General features: G+C 55.5%; 3 protein-coding genes across 3 annotated transcripts; 2 read left to right on the forward strand and 1 right to left on the reverse strand.

Moving 5' to 3' along the window:
* Window positions 1–1,674: 1,674 nt before the first annotated feature.
* On the forward strand, window positions 1,675–5,911 carry LOC309452503 (uncharacterized protein; the record flags this gene model as incomplete). Its single annotated transcript, XM_082077124.1, has 5 exons — window positions 1,675–1,688; window positions 3,837–3,934; window positions 4,045–4,186; window positions 4,438–4,648; window positions 4,940–5,911. 5 exons carry the CDS (start codon window positions 1,675–1,677, stop codon window positions 5,909–5,911), a joined length of 1,437 nt encoding a protein of 478 aa, XP_081933250.1.
* Window positions 5,912–8,751: 2,840 nt separating this feature from the next.
* Window positions 8,752–13,195, reverse strand: LOC309452504 (tRNA-dihydrouridine(47) synthase [NAD(P)(+)]-like; the record flags this gene model as incomplete). Its single annotated transcript, XM_082077125.1, has 10 exons — window positions 8,752–8,917; window positions 9,552–9,680; window positions 9,766–9,954; window positions 10,247–10,322; window positions 10,566–10,662; window positions 11,035–11,145; window positions 11,221–11,286; window positions 11,475–11,591; window positions 11,690–11,971; window positions 12,569–13,195. The coding sequence occupies 10 exons, from the start codon at window positions 13,193–13,195 to the stop codon at window positions 8,845–8,847; spliced, it is 1,767 nt and encodes a 588-aa protein (XP_081933251.1). The 3' UTR covers window positions 8,752–8,844.
* Window positions 13,196–13,478: 283 nt separating this feature from the next.
* LOC309452505 (sperm-associated antigen 4 protein-like) lies at window positions 13,479–18,463 on the forward strand (the record flags this gene model as incomplete). The annotated part of the gene is made up of 8 exons (XM_082077126.1): window positions 13,479–13,508; window positions 13,968–14,138; window positions 14,321–14,361; window positions 14,614–14,710; window positions 14,818–14,881; window positions 15,037–15,149; window positions 15,336–15,503; window positions 18,248–18,463. The coding sequence occupies 8 exons, from the start codon at window positions 13,479–13,481 to the stop codon at window positions 18,461–18,463; spliced, it is 900 nt and encodes a 299-aa protein (XP_081933252.1).
* Window positions 18,464–20,075: the final 1,612 nt, after the last annotated feature.

Raw genomic sequence — 20,075 nt, forward strand, 5'->3', positions numbered from 1 at the left:
ATACAGCATCCAAGATACAGCAGACCAGACACAGCATCCTAGATACAGTATCCAAGATACAGCATTCCAGACACAGCATCTTAGATACAGCATCAAAGATACAGCATCCCAGATACAGCATCCCAGATACAACATCCTAGATACAGCATTCCAGATACTATATCTCAGATACAGCATCCTAGATACAGCATCCCGGACACAGATCCTAGATACAGCATCCCACATACAGCATCCAAGATATAGCATCCCAGACACAGCATCCTACATACAGTATCCCAGATACAGCACCCCAGATACAGCATCCTTGATACAGCATCCCAGATACAGCATCCTAGATACAGCATCCCACATTCGGCATACTAGATACAGCATCCAAGATACAGCATCCCAGATACAGCATCCTAGGTGCGGCATCCCAGAGACAGTATCCCAATACATCATCAAAGTATCACAGTATCACTGTATCACAGTATGTTTGGGATTGGAAGGGACCTCAAAAGATCATCTAGTCCAATCCCCCTGCTGGAGCAGGAATGCCCAGGTGAGGTCGCACAGGAACATGTCCAGGTGGGTTTTGAATGTCTGCAGAGAAGGAGACTCCACAACCTCCCTGGGCAGCCTGGTCCAGTGCTCCATCACCCTCATTGAGAAGAAGTTTCTTCTCAAATTTAAGTGCAACCTCTTGTGTTCCAGCTTGATTCCCTTACCCCTTGTCCTATCATTGTTTGCCACTGAGAAGAGCCTGGCTCCATCCTCGTGGCACTCACCCTTTATATATTTATAAACATTAATAAGGTCCCCCCTCAGTCTCCTCTTCTCCAAACTAAAGAGACCCAGCTCCCTCAGCCTTTCTTCATAAGGGAGGTGCTCCAGTCCCTTAGTCATCTTTGTTGCCCTATGCTGGACCCTCTCCAGCAGTTCCCTGTCCTTCTGGAACTGAGGGGCCCAGAACTGGACACAATATTCCAGATGGGGTCTCACCAGGGCGGAGTAGAGCGGAAGGAGAACCTCTCTCGATCTACTAACCACCCCCCTTCTAATACACCCCAGGATGCCATTGGCCTTCCTGGCCACAAGGGCACGGTGCTGGCTCATGGTCATCCTGCTGTCCACCAGGACCCCCAGGTCCCTTTCCCCTACACTGCTCTCTAATATGTAATTTCCCAACCTATACTGGAACCTGGGGTTGTTCCTGCCCAGATGCAGGACTCTACGCTTGCCCTTGTTAAATTTCATCAGGTTTTTCCCCGCCCAACTCTGCAGCCTGTCCAGGTCTCTGGTTGGCAGCACAGCTTCCAGTGTCAGCCACTCCTCCCAGCTTGGTGTCATCAGCAAACTTGCTGATAGTACACTCTATGCCCTCGTCTAAATAGTTAATGAATATATTGAATAATATTGGCCCCAGTACTGACCCCTGAGGCACTCCACCAGATACTGGCCTCCAACTAGACTCTGCACCATTGACTACCACTCTCTGCCTTCTCTCCTTAAGCCAGTTTGCAACCCACCTCACTACTCTATTGTCTAGACCACACCTCCTCAACTTAGCTGTGAGGATGCTGTGGGAGACTGTGTCCAAGGCTTTCCTGAAGTCAAGGTAGACCACATCCACCGCTCTGCCATCGTCCATCCACCTTGTTACATTCTCATAAAAGGCTATGAGGTTGGGCAAGCATGACTTACCCTTGGTAAAGCCGTGCTGACTGCTCCTAATAACCCTCTTAACCTTGATATGCCTTGAGATGGCACCAAGGATAAGCTGTTCCATTACTTTCCCAGGGACAGAGGTGAGGCTGACCGGTCTATAGTTACCCGGGTCCTCCTTCTTGCCCTTTTTGAAGACTGGAGTGACATTTGCTTTCCTCCAATCCTCGGGCACCTCTCCCGTTTCCCAAGACTTGGCAAAGATGATGGAGTGCGGCCCAGCAATGACTTCAGCCAGCTCCCTCAGCACTCGTGGGTGCATCCCATCTGGAACCATGGATTTATGGATGTCCAGACTATTTAATTGCTCCCTAACCCAGTCCTCATCGACTAAAGCAAACTCCTCCATTGACCTGGCTTCATCCGGGGTCTCAGGGGTACAGGGCTCCCCAGGACAGCCTCCGGCAGAGTAGACAGAGACAAAGAAGGCATTCAGTAATTCTGCCTTCTCTGTATCTTCTGCCACCAGGGCACCCACCCCATTCATCAGTGGGCCTACATTGCCTCTGGTATTAGTTTTATCTGCTATGTATTTGAAAACGTTCTTTTTGCTGTCCTTGACCCCTCTCGCTAGCTGTAATTCTAAGGAGGCCAATTTCTTCCCCAAGGGGCTGTGGGGCATTGGAACAGGCTGCCCAGGGCAGTGCTGGAGTCACCATCCCTGCAGTGTTGGTCAGACGGACTTGAGGTTCTCAGGACATGGGGCAGTGCCAGGACTGGGTTATGGCTGGACTCCATGATCTTGAGTGTCTCCTCCAACCAAAATGATTCTGTGATTCTGTTCTACAGTTCTCTTGTTGGCTGCTTGAGCTTTTTCATCCCCTGCTATATTCAGGTCACACCAGGGTTGGACACGAGGAGCTGTGAAACCTGCGTTTCGGTGCTGGACGATTGTTGGTGATGAGTACAGCGCTTGGGTCGCCAGAGCTGTCCCTTCCGCAGCACTCAAGCAGTTTGGAGGAATCCAGTCCTCAAGAACTCGCTGGGAAAGGCCAAGCCAGGAAAAAGGAAAGGTTGATTGCAGGAAAGGATGAAATATATATGCAGGGAGCACTAAGTCAGAAAAGGCTTCCCACGGATGCGCGAGCGAGACGCCCTGGAGCTGTGCAGCACTGTGCGAGGAGGACCCCCAATCCAATGCACCCAATTCCTGGCTAAACCTGAATAGCAATAAACATCTATCAAATGCTCAGGCCTGTACCGGGATTGTTGTGGTCCCATTTCTTCTTCAATCACTAAAAGTTTCGGGCGGATGCTGCAGCACTGGGGGGAGATGCAGGGTCTGGTCTGATTGAAGCGGTTTTGGCCGGGGATCCGGTGTGTGCAGGGAGGTGGATTCACTGCAAAACGGCAGCTGGTTTGGGGGGTGAGACCAAAATCCACGGAGTGGGAGATGGGGCTGCAAGAAGCATCTTGTAATGATGCTTCCAGACTGATTGTGGAGGATGGGAGCAGGACACAGGGACGTGACCAGCGACGGCTCCTTCCTGCTGGGAGCCCTCGGGACGGGGAAGGTGTAGCCTCAGCCTCTCCCTCTGCATCCTTTTTTGCTCCCCTGCATTGTGCCAGTCGTGCAGGGGTGGCTGGACCAGCCTGAGCCTCTTCCTTCAGATCCCAAGTCTCAGGGCCCAAACAAGGGGGTTATTTCCCCCTGAGGGGCTCAGCAGCACCTCCTGACCCTGAGCAAGAGGTGGTGGGTGAACCATCCCTGAGACATCCCAGGCCAGGCTGGACGGGGCTCTGAGCAAGCTGAGCTGGTGAAGATGTCCCTGCTCATGGCAGGGGGGGCACTGGGGAGCTGGGAAGGTCTCAACCCAAATCATTCTATGATTTTCCGCTTCACAGCAGCAGTTCACGGCCGTGCCAGTACCACTGCTGTGCCGGGTGCCAGTAGCTCTGTCTCTGCCCCTCCACCTGCTCTGGGGTCACCGCAGGCCAGCCCAGCTGCTCCTGGTCTCAGCTGGGGCTGTTTAAGCCCTGACAGGTCTCACCTGGAGCCTGGTGGGTCCATAAGCACCCACCTGGGCTCTTTGTGGGCAGCTCCCCTTATAAACCAGCAGCCTGCTTGTCATGAGGGCTTTTTCTTTCGTTCTTTCTTTGTTTTTGCCCTTCTTTTTAACTTTGTCTTTCAGGAACCTCATTTGGAGGTGGGGAGGGTTGGGCTTTGCTACTTATGGGTCTCTAGGATGTAGTATCAGGATTTTCTACCCTTCCCAGCACTGCCAAGCAGGTAAGGACACAGCAATGAGCTGCCTCTTCTTCCCCATGGCTGGGCTAGGCTGGGGGGTTCTGCAGTCAGGAGGTGTCCCAGCCCTGTCCTCCTCCTGTTTGCCGTCCCAGATGAAGGACGATGTCGTCACGTAGCTCTGGAGTGGGCTCTGATAGCGCAAAGAAACTCTGTCCTGGCACTGAACGTCCGTGCGTCCCGGAGCCGCTCGCTCGCCCTGCTCAGCCGCGAGGGCTTCGGCAAGGGCTTCAGCGGGTACGTGGCTGTTGGGATGTGCACGGGGTCTCACCTCGTGTTTGTCCCCAAGGGAATGTGTCTCTTCTCTGGGATGGGTTTAGATTCACAGTCTCAGCACCGGGAGCCTCGCAGGGCGCAGGCTGCTGTTCCCCTGTGTTCAGGGCAGAGCTGGTGTCCCTGGTGTCCCTGCTGCCTTCATGGCAGAGACTGGGCAGTGCTGACATCCCAAAGGCCACCAGCGCACACCTGTGTCCCTGCTGCTCTGCCAGGAGCTTCTGCAACATGAGTGATGCCTTGGGGGCTGATCTGTTGGACCGCAGCTGCTCCATCCCTGACCCACAGCTGGTCTGGAGGATCTTGTCCCAGGTGGAGTTCTACCTTTCCGATGAGAACCTGGCCAAGGATGCTTTCCTGCTGAAACACATCCAGAAGAACAAGATGGGCTTTGTGAGCATCAAACTGCTGACGTCCTTCAAGAAGGTAGGTGCCCCCTGGTGCCGGCCAGCGGGGCTGGGAAGTGGTCTTCACGTGGAGGGTGTCCGTGTGTCCTCTGTCTGCTTCTGCTGGGGTGTATGGGGAGGTCCAGGTTACCATTTCCAGAGCTCATTGGGAACGTTCTCCTGCAAACCCCAAAGATGCTCATGTGGCATGGGGACGTTGCTTTGCTGTGGTTTCAGGTTGATGGGGTCGCAGCCTGCCCGGACGGCAGGCTTAGGGTGGTCCCTGCCTGAGACGCTCATGGGGACGTGGTGACCCCCGTCTCTTCCACAGGTGAAATACCTGACGCGCGACTGGCGGCTCACGCTCTACGCCCTGCGGTTCTCGGAGCTGCTGGAAGTGAACAAGGAGGGCACCAAAGTGCGGCGGCGTGTCCCCATCCACGAGTCCCTGCTCAGCATCCCCCCCAGCAAACTGCTGCTGGCCTGGGAGCTGCTGCCCCGCGAGCAGGACGCGCTGTTGCCGCTGCAGAAGAACTTCCTGGAGACCATCACGAGGATGTTCAGCCCCTTTGGCGCCATCGCCTCCATCCGCATCCTGCGCCCGGGCCGCAAGCTGCCCTCGGCTGTGCGCAAATACGCGTCGCGCTTCCCCGAGCTGCTGAGCCGCTGCTGCGCGCTGGTGGAGTACGAGAGCCTGGAGAGCGCCCGCAGAGCCCTGGAGGAGCTCGGCCACCCAGGCGGCCAGAGCATCAGGGTGGTCCAGCTCAGCGGGAAGGGCTCCAAGAAGAAACCGGAGGCGGTGGAGGAGCTGGTGCATCATCTGCATTTGAAAGCGCAGGCGACAGCCGCGAATTTCCCCTATGGCCTCGGGGGCTCCCTGCTCGGCAGCGCTCGGGAGCTGAACGGTGCCTTGGCATTGCCGTCACTCCTCCTGAACAAGGAGCCCTCGGAACCCACCTGGCCCAGCAGCGATTTCAATCCCAGCGACTGGAGCGACACCTTCACCGGATCGCTCCTCTCCAGTGACCTCTTCCCTCCCTTCGACACCAACGTGGGCACCGGCAGCTGCTCCAGCCCCGAGAGCCCCTGCGGTGTCTGGGGCAGTGGGGCACCCGCCTGGGCCCCCTGGGCCGGCAGCTCCTCTCGGGATCCCAAACCCCGCCCCAGGATCCCCCGAGCAACAACCAGTGTGTCCGAGCTCCTCGGGCTCTTCAAGGGGGTCCTGCACCTGCCCCACGGCCACAATGGCACCGGCGGCTTCTCCAGCAGCATCGGGAGGGGAGAGCTCGTCCTGCAGCGCTGAGGCCTCTCTACATTTGGGTTTTGGGATTCTTTTTTTTTCTCCTTTTCTCTGTGCCCCCCCCAGAGCTGTGGTGGGTGCTGCAGCTGCTCCAGGGACCCGAGTTTTTGGCCAGGATGAAGCTTGGGGTGCTGAGCAGCAGCAGGGGCTGCACCGTCACCGGGATGGGGACTCAATGCACCTGCTGCCGGCCGGACCCGCGGAGCTGGGGTCGCCGGGTGCTCCATGGGCCCCAGGTTGTGGAGCTGGGGTGGGAAATGAGCAATAAAGGGAGATGAGATTTCCAGGCAATTTCTGGCCAGTGTAGTGATTGTTTGGTTGGTTGCAGGACCAGGGAGGGGAAAAACAGCTGCCCAAGGTGCAGCCAGACAAGGGCAGGAGGGTCCCTGCCCTGCAGTGCCTCCCTCGCCATTCTGGGGGTGATTTGCGTTTATTTTGCTGCAGCAGGGAGGTGGAGCCGGGTCTGTGGTTTTCAGTGCCCCTTCACCCCACCCCACACAGGCATAGAGCAGATCCGGAAAAACAGCATTTAATGGAAAGTGAAAAAGAAAAAAGGTCCCATGAAAGCCACTCCAGCCCCCTCCCCCCTAATGCAGCATCCTGTCCTCCCAAACTCCTCCACCCCCCTCCCTAATGCATCATTGTGTTCTCCCAAACCCCTCCACCCCCCACACCCCCTAACCCCCTAACCTTGGTCTAATCCTCCCCTGCCACCCCTGCCCTGTGCTTGTTGGGGGGCTCAGACTCAGGGCTTTGCCCCCATTCGTGGCTCCATTTGCGGCCCCGCTGCTCCGCTGGGGCAGCCTGGGCCTGCGGCAGCTCCATCGCTGTGCTGTGCTTGCTGGGGGGCTCGGGGCTCTGCCCCCGCTCGTGGCTCCTTTTGCGGCCCTGCTGCTCGTTGGGCGTTAGCAGGTCCTTTGGCAGTGCCAGTGAGCTGAAGTCCCGCTGGGGCACGGTGGCCATGGTGACACCGGGCTCATCAGGCTTGGGGACACTGTGCTTCAGGGCATCTTGTTGAAGGATCTTCTTGGGGACTGCAAGGTGGCTTGTGGGGTCTGCAGGGGCTTTGTTGTTGTGGGCAGCCGAGCAGCTGGGGGGGACATGGTGGCCCGGGGGTGTCCCTGCAGCGGTGGCCTTGCTGGAGATGCTCAGTTGTGCGAATTGCATCTCAAGGTTCTGGATGGGAGTTGGCAGCACTGGAGTGGCTGCGGCCACCGCTGTGCCCTGGTGGTTATACCATTGTACACGGAAAACACGGGGGTCAAAGCAGCACCCACATGGTGCCCTCAGCAGCCCTGTGAGGGGGAGAGGGAGTTGTCATGGGCTGGGGGGACCTCCATGGGCTGGTCCCCATCACCAATGTCCCCTGGGTCTGCTAGTGGCCGGGACATCCCCATGGGGTGAGACTCTGTGCAGGGAATGGGGCTGCAAAGTGGGAGGAGACTCGGTTCTGGGAGGGGAAACAGGAGAGATGGCCCCGGGTACTGGGGAAATGCTCAGAAAACGGGATTTTCTGGGCACATATGACCCAGGGCAGGGCCGCTTGACCGCGCTGGCTGAACCCCTGTGCTGGGGACAGGGGTGGTGGGTGCTGGGAGTGCCCGGGGTCGGGGATGGTGAAGGGGCCGAAGGTGCCGGGGTGTCCGAGCAGACGGGGTGCCAGGGGTGCCGTACCTGCTGGTGGGGCCTGGGGGGGCACACAGGCTGCAGGGATGGGCTGCTGCTGCACGCTCGGTGGGCACAGCGGGGCTGAGCCTGCAAGAGAGACAGGAGCCATGGCCGGCGCTCGCCTCCGCTCTTGCCCCCATGAGCGTCCCAGGCTGCAGGGGTCGGGGTGGATTCCTACCTGGGGGAAAGAAGTTTTGGGGGAGCACGAATGGCTGTAGCAGCCGCAGGACCGGGCGGACCCAGGAGCCGTTCGCCGGGAACATCGTGGTCACTCTGACCGTTGGTAACTAAGGACTCTTTGGGGTGTCCCAGGAAGGAATGTTGGGGCTCCCAGTGTCCCGCCCCAGCCCAAGAGCCTCCCCAGCTCCTCCTGGGCAGGGAAAGGGTTCAGGGGGGTGGGCGGGTGGTGGGTACAAATGCTTTTTGCTTTAAATATTATTTTTCCAGGGAAAAGGAACAAGTCGATGCAGCCGAGCTGTGTGTGGGGACCAAGCTGCACCTTGTGCCACACAGTGAACGCATTTCTGACCATTGCCTGTGTTTCTGTGCGCTGGAGTGATAGTGAACACGTTTGTGACCATTGGCTGTTCTTCTGTGCGCTGGAGTGATAGTGAACACGTTTGTGACCATTGCCTGTTCTTCTGTGCGCTGGAGTGATGCAGAGACAGGAAAAAGTGACCTCAGGGACACGAGGGGGTGTCACACAGCGCGTGTTGCCCAGACCTCACTCCAGCAGTCCCCTGATCAGGAAACCCGAGCAGCCCTGGATACCCCTCAGAGGGGCTGAGCTTTCCCAGGTGGGTGACACTTGGGAGGAGACGGACCCCACCACTGTGTGCTCCCCAAAAAACGGGATAGATGCTGCACATCTGTTAAGGTGCTGGGACTATTTGTGCTCTGCAGGACCCCGGGGATCGGGTCAGTACATCGTACATGGACCATTTGGCACCACCAAGGACATCCTGGGAGGAACAAGAGGGCTTTTGCTCTCGCTATGTGAGCCGGGACAACTCCTGCTGCGAACCGGAGGCCGGAGCTCTGCAGTGGCCCGTATGCTGTTAATTAATCGCACTGTTCTCTACTAGCGAGGCACCGCTGGCCGCGAGGCTGGCTGAGCCCATCTGCTGCGGGACTCGTGGCAAGGACTCTCGTTGGGGACGTGAAGACAACCGGGCTTCTAAAAACATCAACCTTTATTTCATTTTGGAGCCAACCCGCCCCTCGACGCCTCCGCTCGACTCGCAGCCGCGGGAAAGGGCTCCTCAGCCCTATCTGTAGGAATTGGCCTTGTGTTTGGGCAGGAAGGTGAAGCTGGTAGGTACAGGGCCCAGAAGCATCCCGCTGGAAGAAAGAGAAGAATAAAACAAAAAAATAAGGGAAGGTTTGTGTTCAGTGCACCATACACAGTTGTTTTATGGCCCCGTGGCTCTATAGCAATGGTGACTACACTCAGCTGTCTCAAATCAAGACTTTAATCTCCCTAAAAATGAAGGCTGCTGCACAAAAGCACCCACAGTGCTGAGCTTCAGCCCCAAACCACAGCCCCGGAGGGACGAGACCACCAGGTAAGGGCAACGTCCTTCTCGCCGGGGAGCCCCCAGGGTCGGTGCCGGGTTTGGTGACCTGAACGCGGCGTCACCACTGGCCAGGACTTGCCAAAAACCAACACAAGCCTCCGAAAAGCTGCTCCCAACCTCTCGCTGTGCGTGTGCGGAGCCAGAACCCTGCTCGTGCCAAACCGCATTAAGGTCAGGTCCCAAAATGATGGAAGTCAGCGCTAGCGCGATCACATTTGGCCTCGCTTAAGACTTGAACTATTTCACACTGTATTTTCAGTGCACAGTACTTTTCTTTAGAGTTCAGGTGGTTTAACATATTTCCTGGATGCTGGTTCAACTAAAATTTTCCATAAGGTGACTTTGTGCTCTGCCTTGTCCCTTCCCACCGATTTTACTGAAATTCAGCGCTTTCCTACCTTATTTTAATCCAATCATCCATGTTCTGGCTTGCCATCAGTGTCTCCAGATAGTCTCTCCCCATGTAGTAAGGCGGTCGCTCGTTAATTTTCTGAGGTAGGTGTTCTAATAAGCCGACTGGGATGTACCTGCAGTGAAACGCAACAGCGGTGGGTGCGGTGGCTCGGACAACGCGGGTTCGCTGTGCTGAGCATCCCCGGCCGGCAGAGTTACCTGCAGAGGAACGAGAGCCATTCCAGCAGGAACTTCCTCGTCTTCTCCACCCCCTGCGTGTGCGAGCCCCAATGCTCGAGGCTGTAGCTGGTGAAGTCCCTGAGGATCCCAAATCTCTCACTGGAAGAGATATCCCAGTGGCGCTGCTCCTTAATTTCAGTGAAAAGCCACGGTTTGATGAGCGCCCCTCTGCAGCAAAGAAGTGCATTGTTATTCCCCTCACTGATGCTTCTGAACATGTCAACTAATCTAAGAGGCTTTCCAGCACTCACCTGCCAGCCAGTGCCGCTTGAATTTTTATCTCAATTTCAACAGGACGTTGCTGGAAGTTCCCACAGATGCAAAGTGATTTTACCAACTTTCAAAGAGTAGTTTCGCCAAGAAGAAACTTCTGGTGTTTTGAGTCTGTTCAGGTATTTAATTCCCATTTTACTCTTGCACCGATGGAGCTCAGAAGCCAGGGGGGAACACAAGCACTTGCCTTGCGATCATGATTCCCGAAACGCCCATCTGCAGGGCTCGATTAGAATCTTCATAAGACAAAATATCACCGTTTCCTGTCCAGAAGGGAGAAGCCAGAGGTCAGAGCGATTCAGAGGTCAAGTCAAGCTGAACGAATCCAGGCATGGGAGAAAATTCACAAAGGACACGGGGTCCAAGAGCCAGATTGGCCAAAGAGGCCCCGCAGCTCATGTTCTGAGCCCCCCAGGGATGTTGCTGACACTCTACCTCCTTCAGGCTAATCCTCCTCAATTCAACACGCAGCACTTCCACTCCACGTGACAAAACAAAACACCTACCCAAGAGAGGCATGGGGCTGGCTCTTCTGGCACACTCTGCTATGTAGTCCCAGTTCATGCCCCTCGTGTAGCGCTGCTCCCGGGACCGGCCGTGGAGCTGGCGAAGAAACCTGCAGTGAGACCCCAAAAAACGTCCGGAGGAGGCAGAGCAGACTGGGAATAATGGGCTTCAGCAAAGGAAATGACACGGGCAGAGGTCAAGGATCCCTCTGGAATGAGGTTTATTGGGCTGAAAGCTCCCTCCCAGAGCACCGCAGGGACCATCTCCCTTTGTCATGCACGCAAAGCTCAGAAGCACCCACAAAAACGCTCCCCGCACCTGAATTTTTCACTGTCATGAACAGAAAACACTAAAACCTCGTACGCAGCTTGGCAAGGGTGTTTAAAAGAGCCGCTGGGCTGCGGGGAATGGTAAAGTCACCCCCGTGTTGCGCAGAGTTCCCCGGACGCCGGCCAATGATCCCTGTACCGTGACCATGGACGCTCCCCACTCACGGACCTTGGGGATTATTTTGCGAGCCACGTTCATCTTCTCTTGCACCCCCGTCCATATTTTCACAGTCAGCGGGACGTCTGGCACCTGCAGAAATGGAGGGTGAGGCAGGAGTCGGCTCCATCAGCTCATCCCCCGCTGCCGGCAGATGCGCCGATTCACCGAGTTCATCCCTCGGACGATCTGTTCAAACTTGTTGGTCCGAGTCATCAGGGCGCGGCCTCCTCCCTGGGGGACAAAAAGCGGGAGAGTCAAGATTTTCTGCCTCCTCGCATAGTGAAGATGCTGCTTGGAGCTGCTCCACAGCAGCTCTCTGCTCAGGGGGTGCAGCTGAGACTTGGAGCACCTCAAGACTTTTGGAGCATCTCAAGACTTGGAGCAACAGGACTCACAAAACGTGCTAGAGAACATCTTACCTTCTTGTAGACCAGGTCAATGGGACACCCCACGTTGATGTCTACAAAGTCTACTTCAATTGTCTGGATCAGGAGCTCTGCACATTTGGTCATTGTGTCTGGAAACGCCCCTTCCAGCTACCTAGGCGGGGACAGGTTGCCTGAGTTCAAGAAGCAGCTTTTCTCTTCAGAAGTGAGTTATCATTTTTTTAGGTTATCAAGGTGACAGCACTCACCTGCACCCCAAAAATATCTTCGGTGTGATGGCATTTGAGGAGAGCCCACTCGGAGGACTGGCCCTGGAGCAGGTTGGTGCACACAGCCATCTCTCTGCAGGTGACATCCGCCCCAGAGCGCTTGCAGATCCTTCGGAAAGGGAGGTTACCACACTGGGAGAGACAGCAGAGACGTGGTTCTTCAGATCTGCCCTGCTCCAAATGTGGAACAGCAACATTTGACAAAAGGAGAGAATGATCTGTGGTGAGTGGAGCCAAGTAGAGCTTGCCTTGGATTTCCAGCTGAGAAACAAGAGGGATGGAGGAAGATATTCCAGTCAGCAAGTTTATCACTTGCCATGGGAATAACTCAGTGGGAAAACCAGAAGATCTCTGGTTTTGTTCAGGAACCTCAGCTATTCCCTGAGAATGTATTGTTTGGATGAAAGAACCAGAAACTGAACCGCTCCAGCTGTTTTCACTGCTCGGCTTGGAGAAAACTCAAAGCAGTTACAGACCGAGGGATGCAAGACTGGCTAACGGGTGCAAGGACAGAGGTGACGAGGAGGAAAGGCGGGAGGTGACAAGGAGGAGAGGAGGGCATCGTGCAGTACAAACCAACCAGCCCCAGCCTCGACTCTTCCAGCAGCTCGTTTCCACCCTCACCAACAGCTCAGCTCCTCCACGTGCAAGGAGCCGTAGCTTCTCTTGCTTCTCCCCCTCCAAGGACACCACCACGACCCCAAGAGCTCACCTTCCCACATCCCGCTCCTCACAACAGTAACACGGTCCCCAGGCAGCTCTGTCCTCTGCCTCTCACCCAGCCCAGAGCTCCCTCCTGTCTTCCCAAGCACAATCTCAGCCACTTGACAAGAGACGGCAGCCCTCAACCAAACTCACCTTCTTCTTCTCGCATGCCCGCAGCTTTATAAGATCTTCATCTGTCACCGGGCCGGCTGTTTTGATGGAGGAAGGCTCCTCATCGCTCTGGGAGGCGTCTGGTTTGGGATCTTCTCCCTGCTCTGGTCGCACAGGACATTCGGGGCCATCTCCCAGGCCCTCCTGGGCTGTTGCGCAGTTGGGCACGTCTTGGTCCTCTGCAGAGCACCCGGTGGCTTTGCCGCCCTTCCCACTGTCGCCATGGGGCTTGGCCAGATCACAGAGATACTCATCGGCCTTCTTGAAGTTAAACTTCTTCTCGCACAGCGGGTGCTGGAGGTCCTTGGAGAGGTTGTTCCTCACCGGCGTCTTCCCTTCCCACTGCTTGGCCAGGTCTGAGTTGACGATGTTCTGGTAGCCGGCTCCGAGGTGGGACTGGGCAAAGCGGCAGGTGACACCGTAAATGCACTTGCCGAAGGTTTGGAAGAGCACGCAGCTGCGGCCCAGGTTGCCCCGCTTTGCGGCCATGTACTCGCCGACATCGTGGAGGAAGTGGCACCGTGCGCCTAAGTAGCACTTCTCTGCACAGCCCTTAAAATGATAAAGAGCAGGGTGAGACTTCTGCTCTCTGCTTCCGCACCCAGGCATGCCAGGGTTGGAGATATACGAGAAATAGAGACAAGGGGGTGAACTCCTGGAGAGGAGACCTCAAGAAACAGGCCTGACTTGTCTCTGTTTTTTTTTGCCCAGGGATGGTCTTCAGCCTCACTTGCCGTGGGGCAGGTGCCCTGGTCTCCCTGTGGACACGTCTGCTGAGTGTGTCCGTCTTTGCCGTGTACGTAGTGCAGGTTTCTGCTGTGGACGGGGGGAAGGGGATGTCCAGGGCCAGTGCAAACAAAGGGGAGAACAGGGCGTGTTCCCCAGCCCAGACATGAGGCAAAAATCGTTGCCCCTGAGGGTGGTGAGAGCCTGGCCCAGGTACCCAGAGAGGTGGTGGATGAACCATCCCTGGAGACACCCCAGGCCAGGCTGGACGGGGCCCTGAGCAACCCGATCAGGGTGAGGACGTTCCTGCTCATGGCACGAGGTTGCACTCGATGAGCTTTGAAGGTCCCTTCCAAGCCAAACTATTCTGTGATTCTATGTGAGAACAATCCTGGTTTCTCAGCCAAAGAGAGAGCGAGGTCCACACCACAAGGCTGCTGACAGGAGTCTTCATTTGCTCTTTATGGATTATTTTCCTTCTCTTTCAGAAGGTGCTCCTGCAGCTCTTCCTCTGGGGTAGAGCTGCCAGTAGTGTTGAGCAGTGTGGACAGAAATCATGTTCCTCCAGCTTTTCAGCCTAAGAATGCAAATCCAGCTGTTGAAGGGGTTCGCTCAGCACTTGGTTCCCTGACAGCCCCTGGACTCTCTTTTTCAGGCACAAGATGGCCCCAAAAAGAACTGGTTTGTGATGGACAGGCAGAGGATGCAGTTCTTGAGGGACATGAGGTGCTTCCGAGTCATCCTCCTGTTGCTCCTGGTGGCTCTTGGCATTTACTGCACAACCTCGATGCCAGGGTGGACAACACGGGCAAAGGGATGGATGGAGGTGGGTGACTCCTGCAAGGGAGCGCTGCTGACAGCGGCTGGAGAAATCACGGGCTCTTCTGCTTCCGCGCAGGGCGACCCAAAGAAAGAGCAGCTTGTGCCGTGTCTCCTGGGGAAGCCTCCCCCGGGGAGCCCCGGCAGCTCTGGTGGTGGAGACTCTAACGGGGAATTGTTCCCTTTCAGGAGCAGATCTGTGGGTCTGCGATCGAACGGAAGACCCGGAGGTAAGAGATGTTTCCTGAGCTGGAACTGGGTCTGTGCAGAAGCCTCAGCCAACACCTCGTGCTACCTGCACCCATTTTCCTAAAGCCAGGGCTCCCGTCCTTCCCTCTGGCCTTTGCATTGCTCAGCCTGGTGAGGAGGGAAGCGCTGGCAAAGCCGGGCGAGCACCCGTGTCTGTGCTCCATGCTGAGCTCCAACGCTCCCCAGAGGGGATGGACATCTCTCTGACGAGATCTGCTTTCCTGGTCCTTCAGCGATTACCAGGCTTTGCTGGCGGCACAAACTCAAACTATGCGGCGTCTGCTGCAGGAGGTGGCTCAGCTGAGGGTGCAGCTCATCAGCGCGAGGAAGGTGAGCGTGCATTTGGGGAAGGAGGTTTGGCTGGGCAGAAGCCCCGATAAAGCCTCCTTGGGGTTGTTGCTGGGCTTGGACTGCTGACCGTGCTGTTCCTCAACCAGGCAGCGTCCGAGGCGGCTTCGCAAGTCTCCGTGGAGATGTCTGACTGGGCCCTGCAGAGCGCTGGTACGGACACAAGCAGCCCAGCCGTGCTCCCGGCGCTGCTCTCCAAACTGGTGATGAGGACAGGACTGAAAAACGAGGAGCTGGCAGCGGCCTCACAGGTCGCGTCTGAGCACCGAGTCCTCCGCTCGCAGTCATCTGCCACCCCTTCCTTCCAGGTGCCGCCATGGACACGCGGAGAACTTCCCAGACCTACAGCTGCCAAGGGAATTGGATCTGCAGCGTTATACAGCTGTTTTGTGCTGCCAACCCTCCTGAGGCTGTTCTGCAGGTAGGGCAGCAGAAATCCTCAGTGCTGGTTTCCTTCCTTCCTGGGAACTTGGAGTCTATCTCAGGGGCATTTCCCAGCTGCAGCAGACCCCACAGACACCCCGGTGCCTGCGCTGCAAGCTCCAGGAGCAGTTGTGTTGGCCCCAGCGCTCTCTCACGCTTCATTTCTCTGCTGTTCTGGTTGCAGCCGGATGTTTCCCCAGGGAACTGCTGGCCTTTCCAAGGTCATCAGGGCCAGGTGGTCATCCAGTTGCCAGCACAAATCCACCTGAGCACCGTCACCATGCAGCACATCTCCAAGGAAGCCTCTCCCTCTGGGTCCATCATTAGCGCCCCCAGAGACGTCGCCGTCTTTGTAAGTGTCTGCTGGGCGCCTCTGCCTTGGGGTAAAGCCATGACAGCGAGTTTGTGCATCCCCGGAGGTTTGTGACCCGCTCTCTCCTGAGCCCGGCTGTGCCCTGGTATGATACTTCAAGGGCTCAGGAGGTTTCCTTGCTCTCAAGACAGTCTGGCCAGGGCACCTCAGGGTTCTTCACCAAAACACCAGGCAGAGAGGAAACTCTGCTTGGGACGTTCATGTACAATGTGCTGAAAGAGCCCATCCAGATGTTCCCGCTGAAGGTACGGTCCACATGCGGGGGAGAGATGCCAGGGAGCAAAGCAGGTTTGCCCGCACGTCCGCAGCAGGAAGAGCGTGAACGCTTTCTCGCTGGGCACAAGGGCCCGCAGCACTTTTGGGAGCTGGTTTCTGCGCAGGAGCCGGGCTGGCAGGGGCAGATCCATTGACTGCACTCTGGCTCTTGACGCCTCCGTTTCCTTTTGCCTCTTTTCTTCACAGGCACTTCCCAGAGCCTTTTAATACGTCAAATTTCTTGTCAAGAGCAACTGGGGAAACCCGAAATATACCTGCATTTATCGAGTGCGGGTTCACAGGAAGATGGCGAAACCAAAAAGCCTCAGCTGACACCAGAGCAGAAACAAAGGCAAAAAATAAAAAATGCTGTGTCTGTTCAGATTGGTGTAGAAGATTTGCAAACCCGATTCCTCAGCCCATGAACGTTCCTGTTCTTGATCTGGCTCATCTGTGTCAGAGGTTCATTTGTGTCGGGTTAATTAGTGTCGGTGTGGAATTTTGAAGTGTTTTGCCCCTTGTTATTCTGCCCTCCCCTCGGCACTGGCATTCCAGGGCTGGGGAGGGTTGGAACTCTGTGTTCCTGGCAGCTCCAACAGCGTGTAGGATGGGCAGGGGCTCGAGGCAGCTCGCTGATGGGCAAGAGCGTTTCCTAGAGGTTGCTGGAGGATTCCGAGGGGCTCCTGAGCGACGGGGCTGGTGAGTGGGCGTCCCGGGATACTGTTGGGGTTCTCCTGCCATTTCATGCCATTTGTGCCATGCTCAGGTGCCACGCTATCCAGTGCATCCTCAGTAACTACCCCTTCTCGTTCTGTACTTCCATGTATGCACTGCTATAATCCCCTTCATCTATTGGCCAGGGTTTGCCCTTCGTAAATTATTTGTTAAATGTATTAATAAATGAGTTTATTAATAAATGAATTTAACTCAAGCTAGCAATCACATCCACGGTAGCAGCTCTCTCACTCCCCACCTCCAAATAGGGGAGAGAATCAAAAGGGAAGGGACGATCTTGTGGATTGAGATAAATACAGTTAAAGAAATAACCTCAAGACCACTGAGAAGTTACGTGAAGAAAAACATTAATTCTGTCATGGGATCCCAAACAATGGCTGTGCTGGCTATGACAACCAAACCAAAACCAAACTAAAGCAAAAGAGTTTCTAAGTGTCTGAAGAAAAGTAACTCGATTGCAGTTAAACCAGCACAATGGGCTAAAGACGGAGACGGGGGGAATTACAGAATGGGGGCAGCGAGCCGGCCAGAGAGCCATGGGGAGAGACCAAAAATAGCACTTATGGGCAACTGCCGCCGTTTCTTGAGCTCTCCCAGGAGCTGCATCGCCGGGAGCCTCGAGTGAAGTGCTGCCTGCCCTGGGCCCGATCCTGCACCCTGGTAGAATGACGGAATCAGAGTATGTCCTGGCTGCCAGGGGCAATGGTGGCCCATGTTCAACTTGCTGTCGACCAGAACCCCCAGATCGCCTCACGAACTTGCGCTGGCTGGGACCAATGGCTGCGGTGCTGTTCAGATGTTTTTCATCTGAATGAGTTACCCAGAGTTACCCCCGTGCCTGTTTCTTTCTGGCAAGGGGTCTGTCCTGAGAAGGGGATCCAGTGCATCCTCTGCCACTCTCTGGAGAGACCAACCCCGTGTCCATGGCACCGGGAGACACAAAGGGTGACTTGTGCAAGACCATCCTTCATCTGAACCACTTAGGTATGTGCTTGTGGATGGGCTATCAAGCCTTAGAGTGTAAATGCCCATATAAATGTCCAACAGCAGCTCCATCACCCAGTTCCTCCTCCTGGCGTTCACAGACACACGGGAGCTGCAGCTCTTGCACTTCTGGCTCTTCCTGGGCATCTACCTGGCTGCCCTCCTGGGCAACGGCCTCATCATCACCACCATAGCCTGTGACCAGCACCTCCACACCCCCATGTACTTCTTCCTGCTCAACTTCTCCTTCCTCGACCTGGGCTGCATCTCCACCATTCTTCCCAAATCCGTGGTCAATTCCCTGTGGGACACCTACACAGGGTGTGCTTCTCAAGTCTTTCTGTTTTCTTTTTAGCTTCAGCTTCAGCTTTAGCTTCAGCTTCAGAGTATTTTCTCCTCACTGTCCTGTCCTATGACCGCCACGTTGCCATCTGCAAACCCCTGCACTACGGGACCCTCCTGGGCAGCAGACCTTGTGTCCACACGGCGGCAGCTGCCTGGGCCACTGGGTTTCTCACTGCTCTGCTGCACACGGTCAGTACATTTTCACTGCCTTTTGCAAGGGCAATGCCCTGGGCCAGTTCTTCTGTGAAATCCCCCACATCCTCCAGCTCTCCTGCTCAGACACCCACCTCAGGGAAGTCTGGCCTCCTGTGATTAGCGACTTTTTGTTCTTTGGCTGTTTTGTGTTCACCGTGGTGTCCTATGTGCAGATCTTGAGGGCCGTGCTGAGCATCCCCTCTGAGCAGGGACAGCACAAAGCCTTTTCCACGTGCCTCCCTCACTTGGCCGAGGCCTCCCTGGTTTTGATCACTGCCATGTTTGCCAATCTGAAGCCCCCCTCGTTCTCCGTCCCAACCCTGGACCTGGGGATGACAGTCCTCTACTCATTGGTGCCTCCAACATTGAACCCCCTCATCTACCGCATGAGGAACCAGGAGCTCAAGGATGCAGTGACTTCTTGACTGAGCGGCTGTGTAAATGAGGAGCTGTGCTCTACGTGTGTTGAAACAAATTAAAAGGCAGCTGTTCCTCGGTGTTCCGTGAAGGCCTGAGGGACAGACAATATCTCAAGGTCACTTCATGTTGTGAGCAACAGCCCATGGGAAACCATGTAAATGCAGCACTGCAATGTGCTTCCTCAAACCAATGTCCCCATGCCCGTTCCTCATGAAGTGGGACATTTCAGATGACTCTAGACTAACAAGGCACACCACAGGGCTGAGCTGCCACCCATCCTTTGGTAGTGGGAACCAGAGATTGGAGAGACACTGTCACTCCTGCCTCTGTTAGCAGAAGGGGAAGACTTTGCCCCTGAGCATCCCAGGCTGCTTAAGGAGTTCACAAGGCCAGATGTGGCTGCCTTGACATTTCTGTGTGTGACTCTAGGAACAAACCCCACTGGCCCGGTGACATTCATCTCAGCAGACAACAAACCCATCTTCAAAAATGGCAGGAATGACAAGTGGGAGAATTACGGGCTGGTCAGCCTATCTCTGTCCCTGGGAAGGGGATGGCACTCGTCTACCTGTAGCCATTTCAGGCACTTGAAGGACAAGAACGGGATTGTTGAACCCAAATAAGCAGGGTCAAGAACAGTCTCCTGTGGTGTCATTACAGCCAGATTGGCGTTCTCTGGGCTGAAGAAGTGGACGCTGGGTGGGAAGTTGGCCCAACGGTCAAGTCCACATGTCGCCAGTGGTACAAAGTCCTCTCTGAAGCCAGTTATTAGTAGCATCCCTCAGCGACCAGCACTTGGGCCATCATCTTTATTCTCCTTCTCAATGATCACAGAATCACAGAATCACAGAATCGACTGGGTTGGAAAAGACCTCAGAGATCATCAAGTCCAACCCTTGGTCCAACTCTAGTCCGTTTATTAGATCATGGCACTAAGTGCCATGTCCAATCTCAGTTTAAAAACCTCCAGGGACGGCGAGTCCACCACCTCCCTGGGCAGGCCATTCCAATGCCTGACCACTCTCTCTGTAAAGAATTTCTTTCTAATATCCAGCCTAAATTTCCCCTGGCAGAGTTTAAGCCCATGCCCCCTTGTCCTATTGCTAACTGCCTGGGAGAAGAGACCAATCCCCACCTGGCTATAACTTCCCTTCAGGTAGTTATAGAGAGTGATGAGGTCACCTCTAAGCCTCCTCTTCTCTAGACTAAACAACCCCAGCTCCCTCAGCCTCTCCCCAGAGGTCTTATGCTCAAGTCCCTTCACCAGTCTTGTTGCTCTTCTCTGGACTTGCTCCAGCACTTCAATGTCTTTCCTGAACTGAGGGGCCCAGAACTGAACACAATACTCCAGGTGTGGCCTCACCAATGCAGAGTACAGGGGAAGGATCACTTCCCTTGTCCTGCTGACCACGCTATTTTTGATACAGGACAGGATACCATTGGCCTTCTTGGCCACCTGGGCACACTGATGGCTCATGTTGAGCTTCCTGTCAATTAGTACCCCCAGGTCCCTTTCTGTCTGACTGCTCTCCAGCCACTCTGCGCCCAGCCTGTAGCGCTGCAGGGGGTTGTTGTGACCAAAGTGCAGCACCCGGCACTTGGCCTTATTGAACTTCA

This window comes from Streptopelia decaocto, assembly GCF_964273445.1.
Source record: "Streptopelia decaocto genome assembly, contig: HAP1_SCAFFOLD_92, whole genome shotgun sequence".
NCBI classification, from domain to species: Eukaryota; Metazoa; Chordata; class Aves; order Columbiformes; family Columbidae; genus Streptopelia; species Streptopelia decaocto.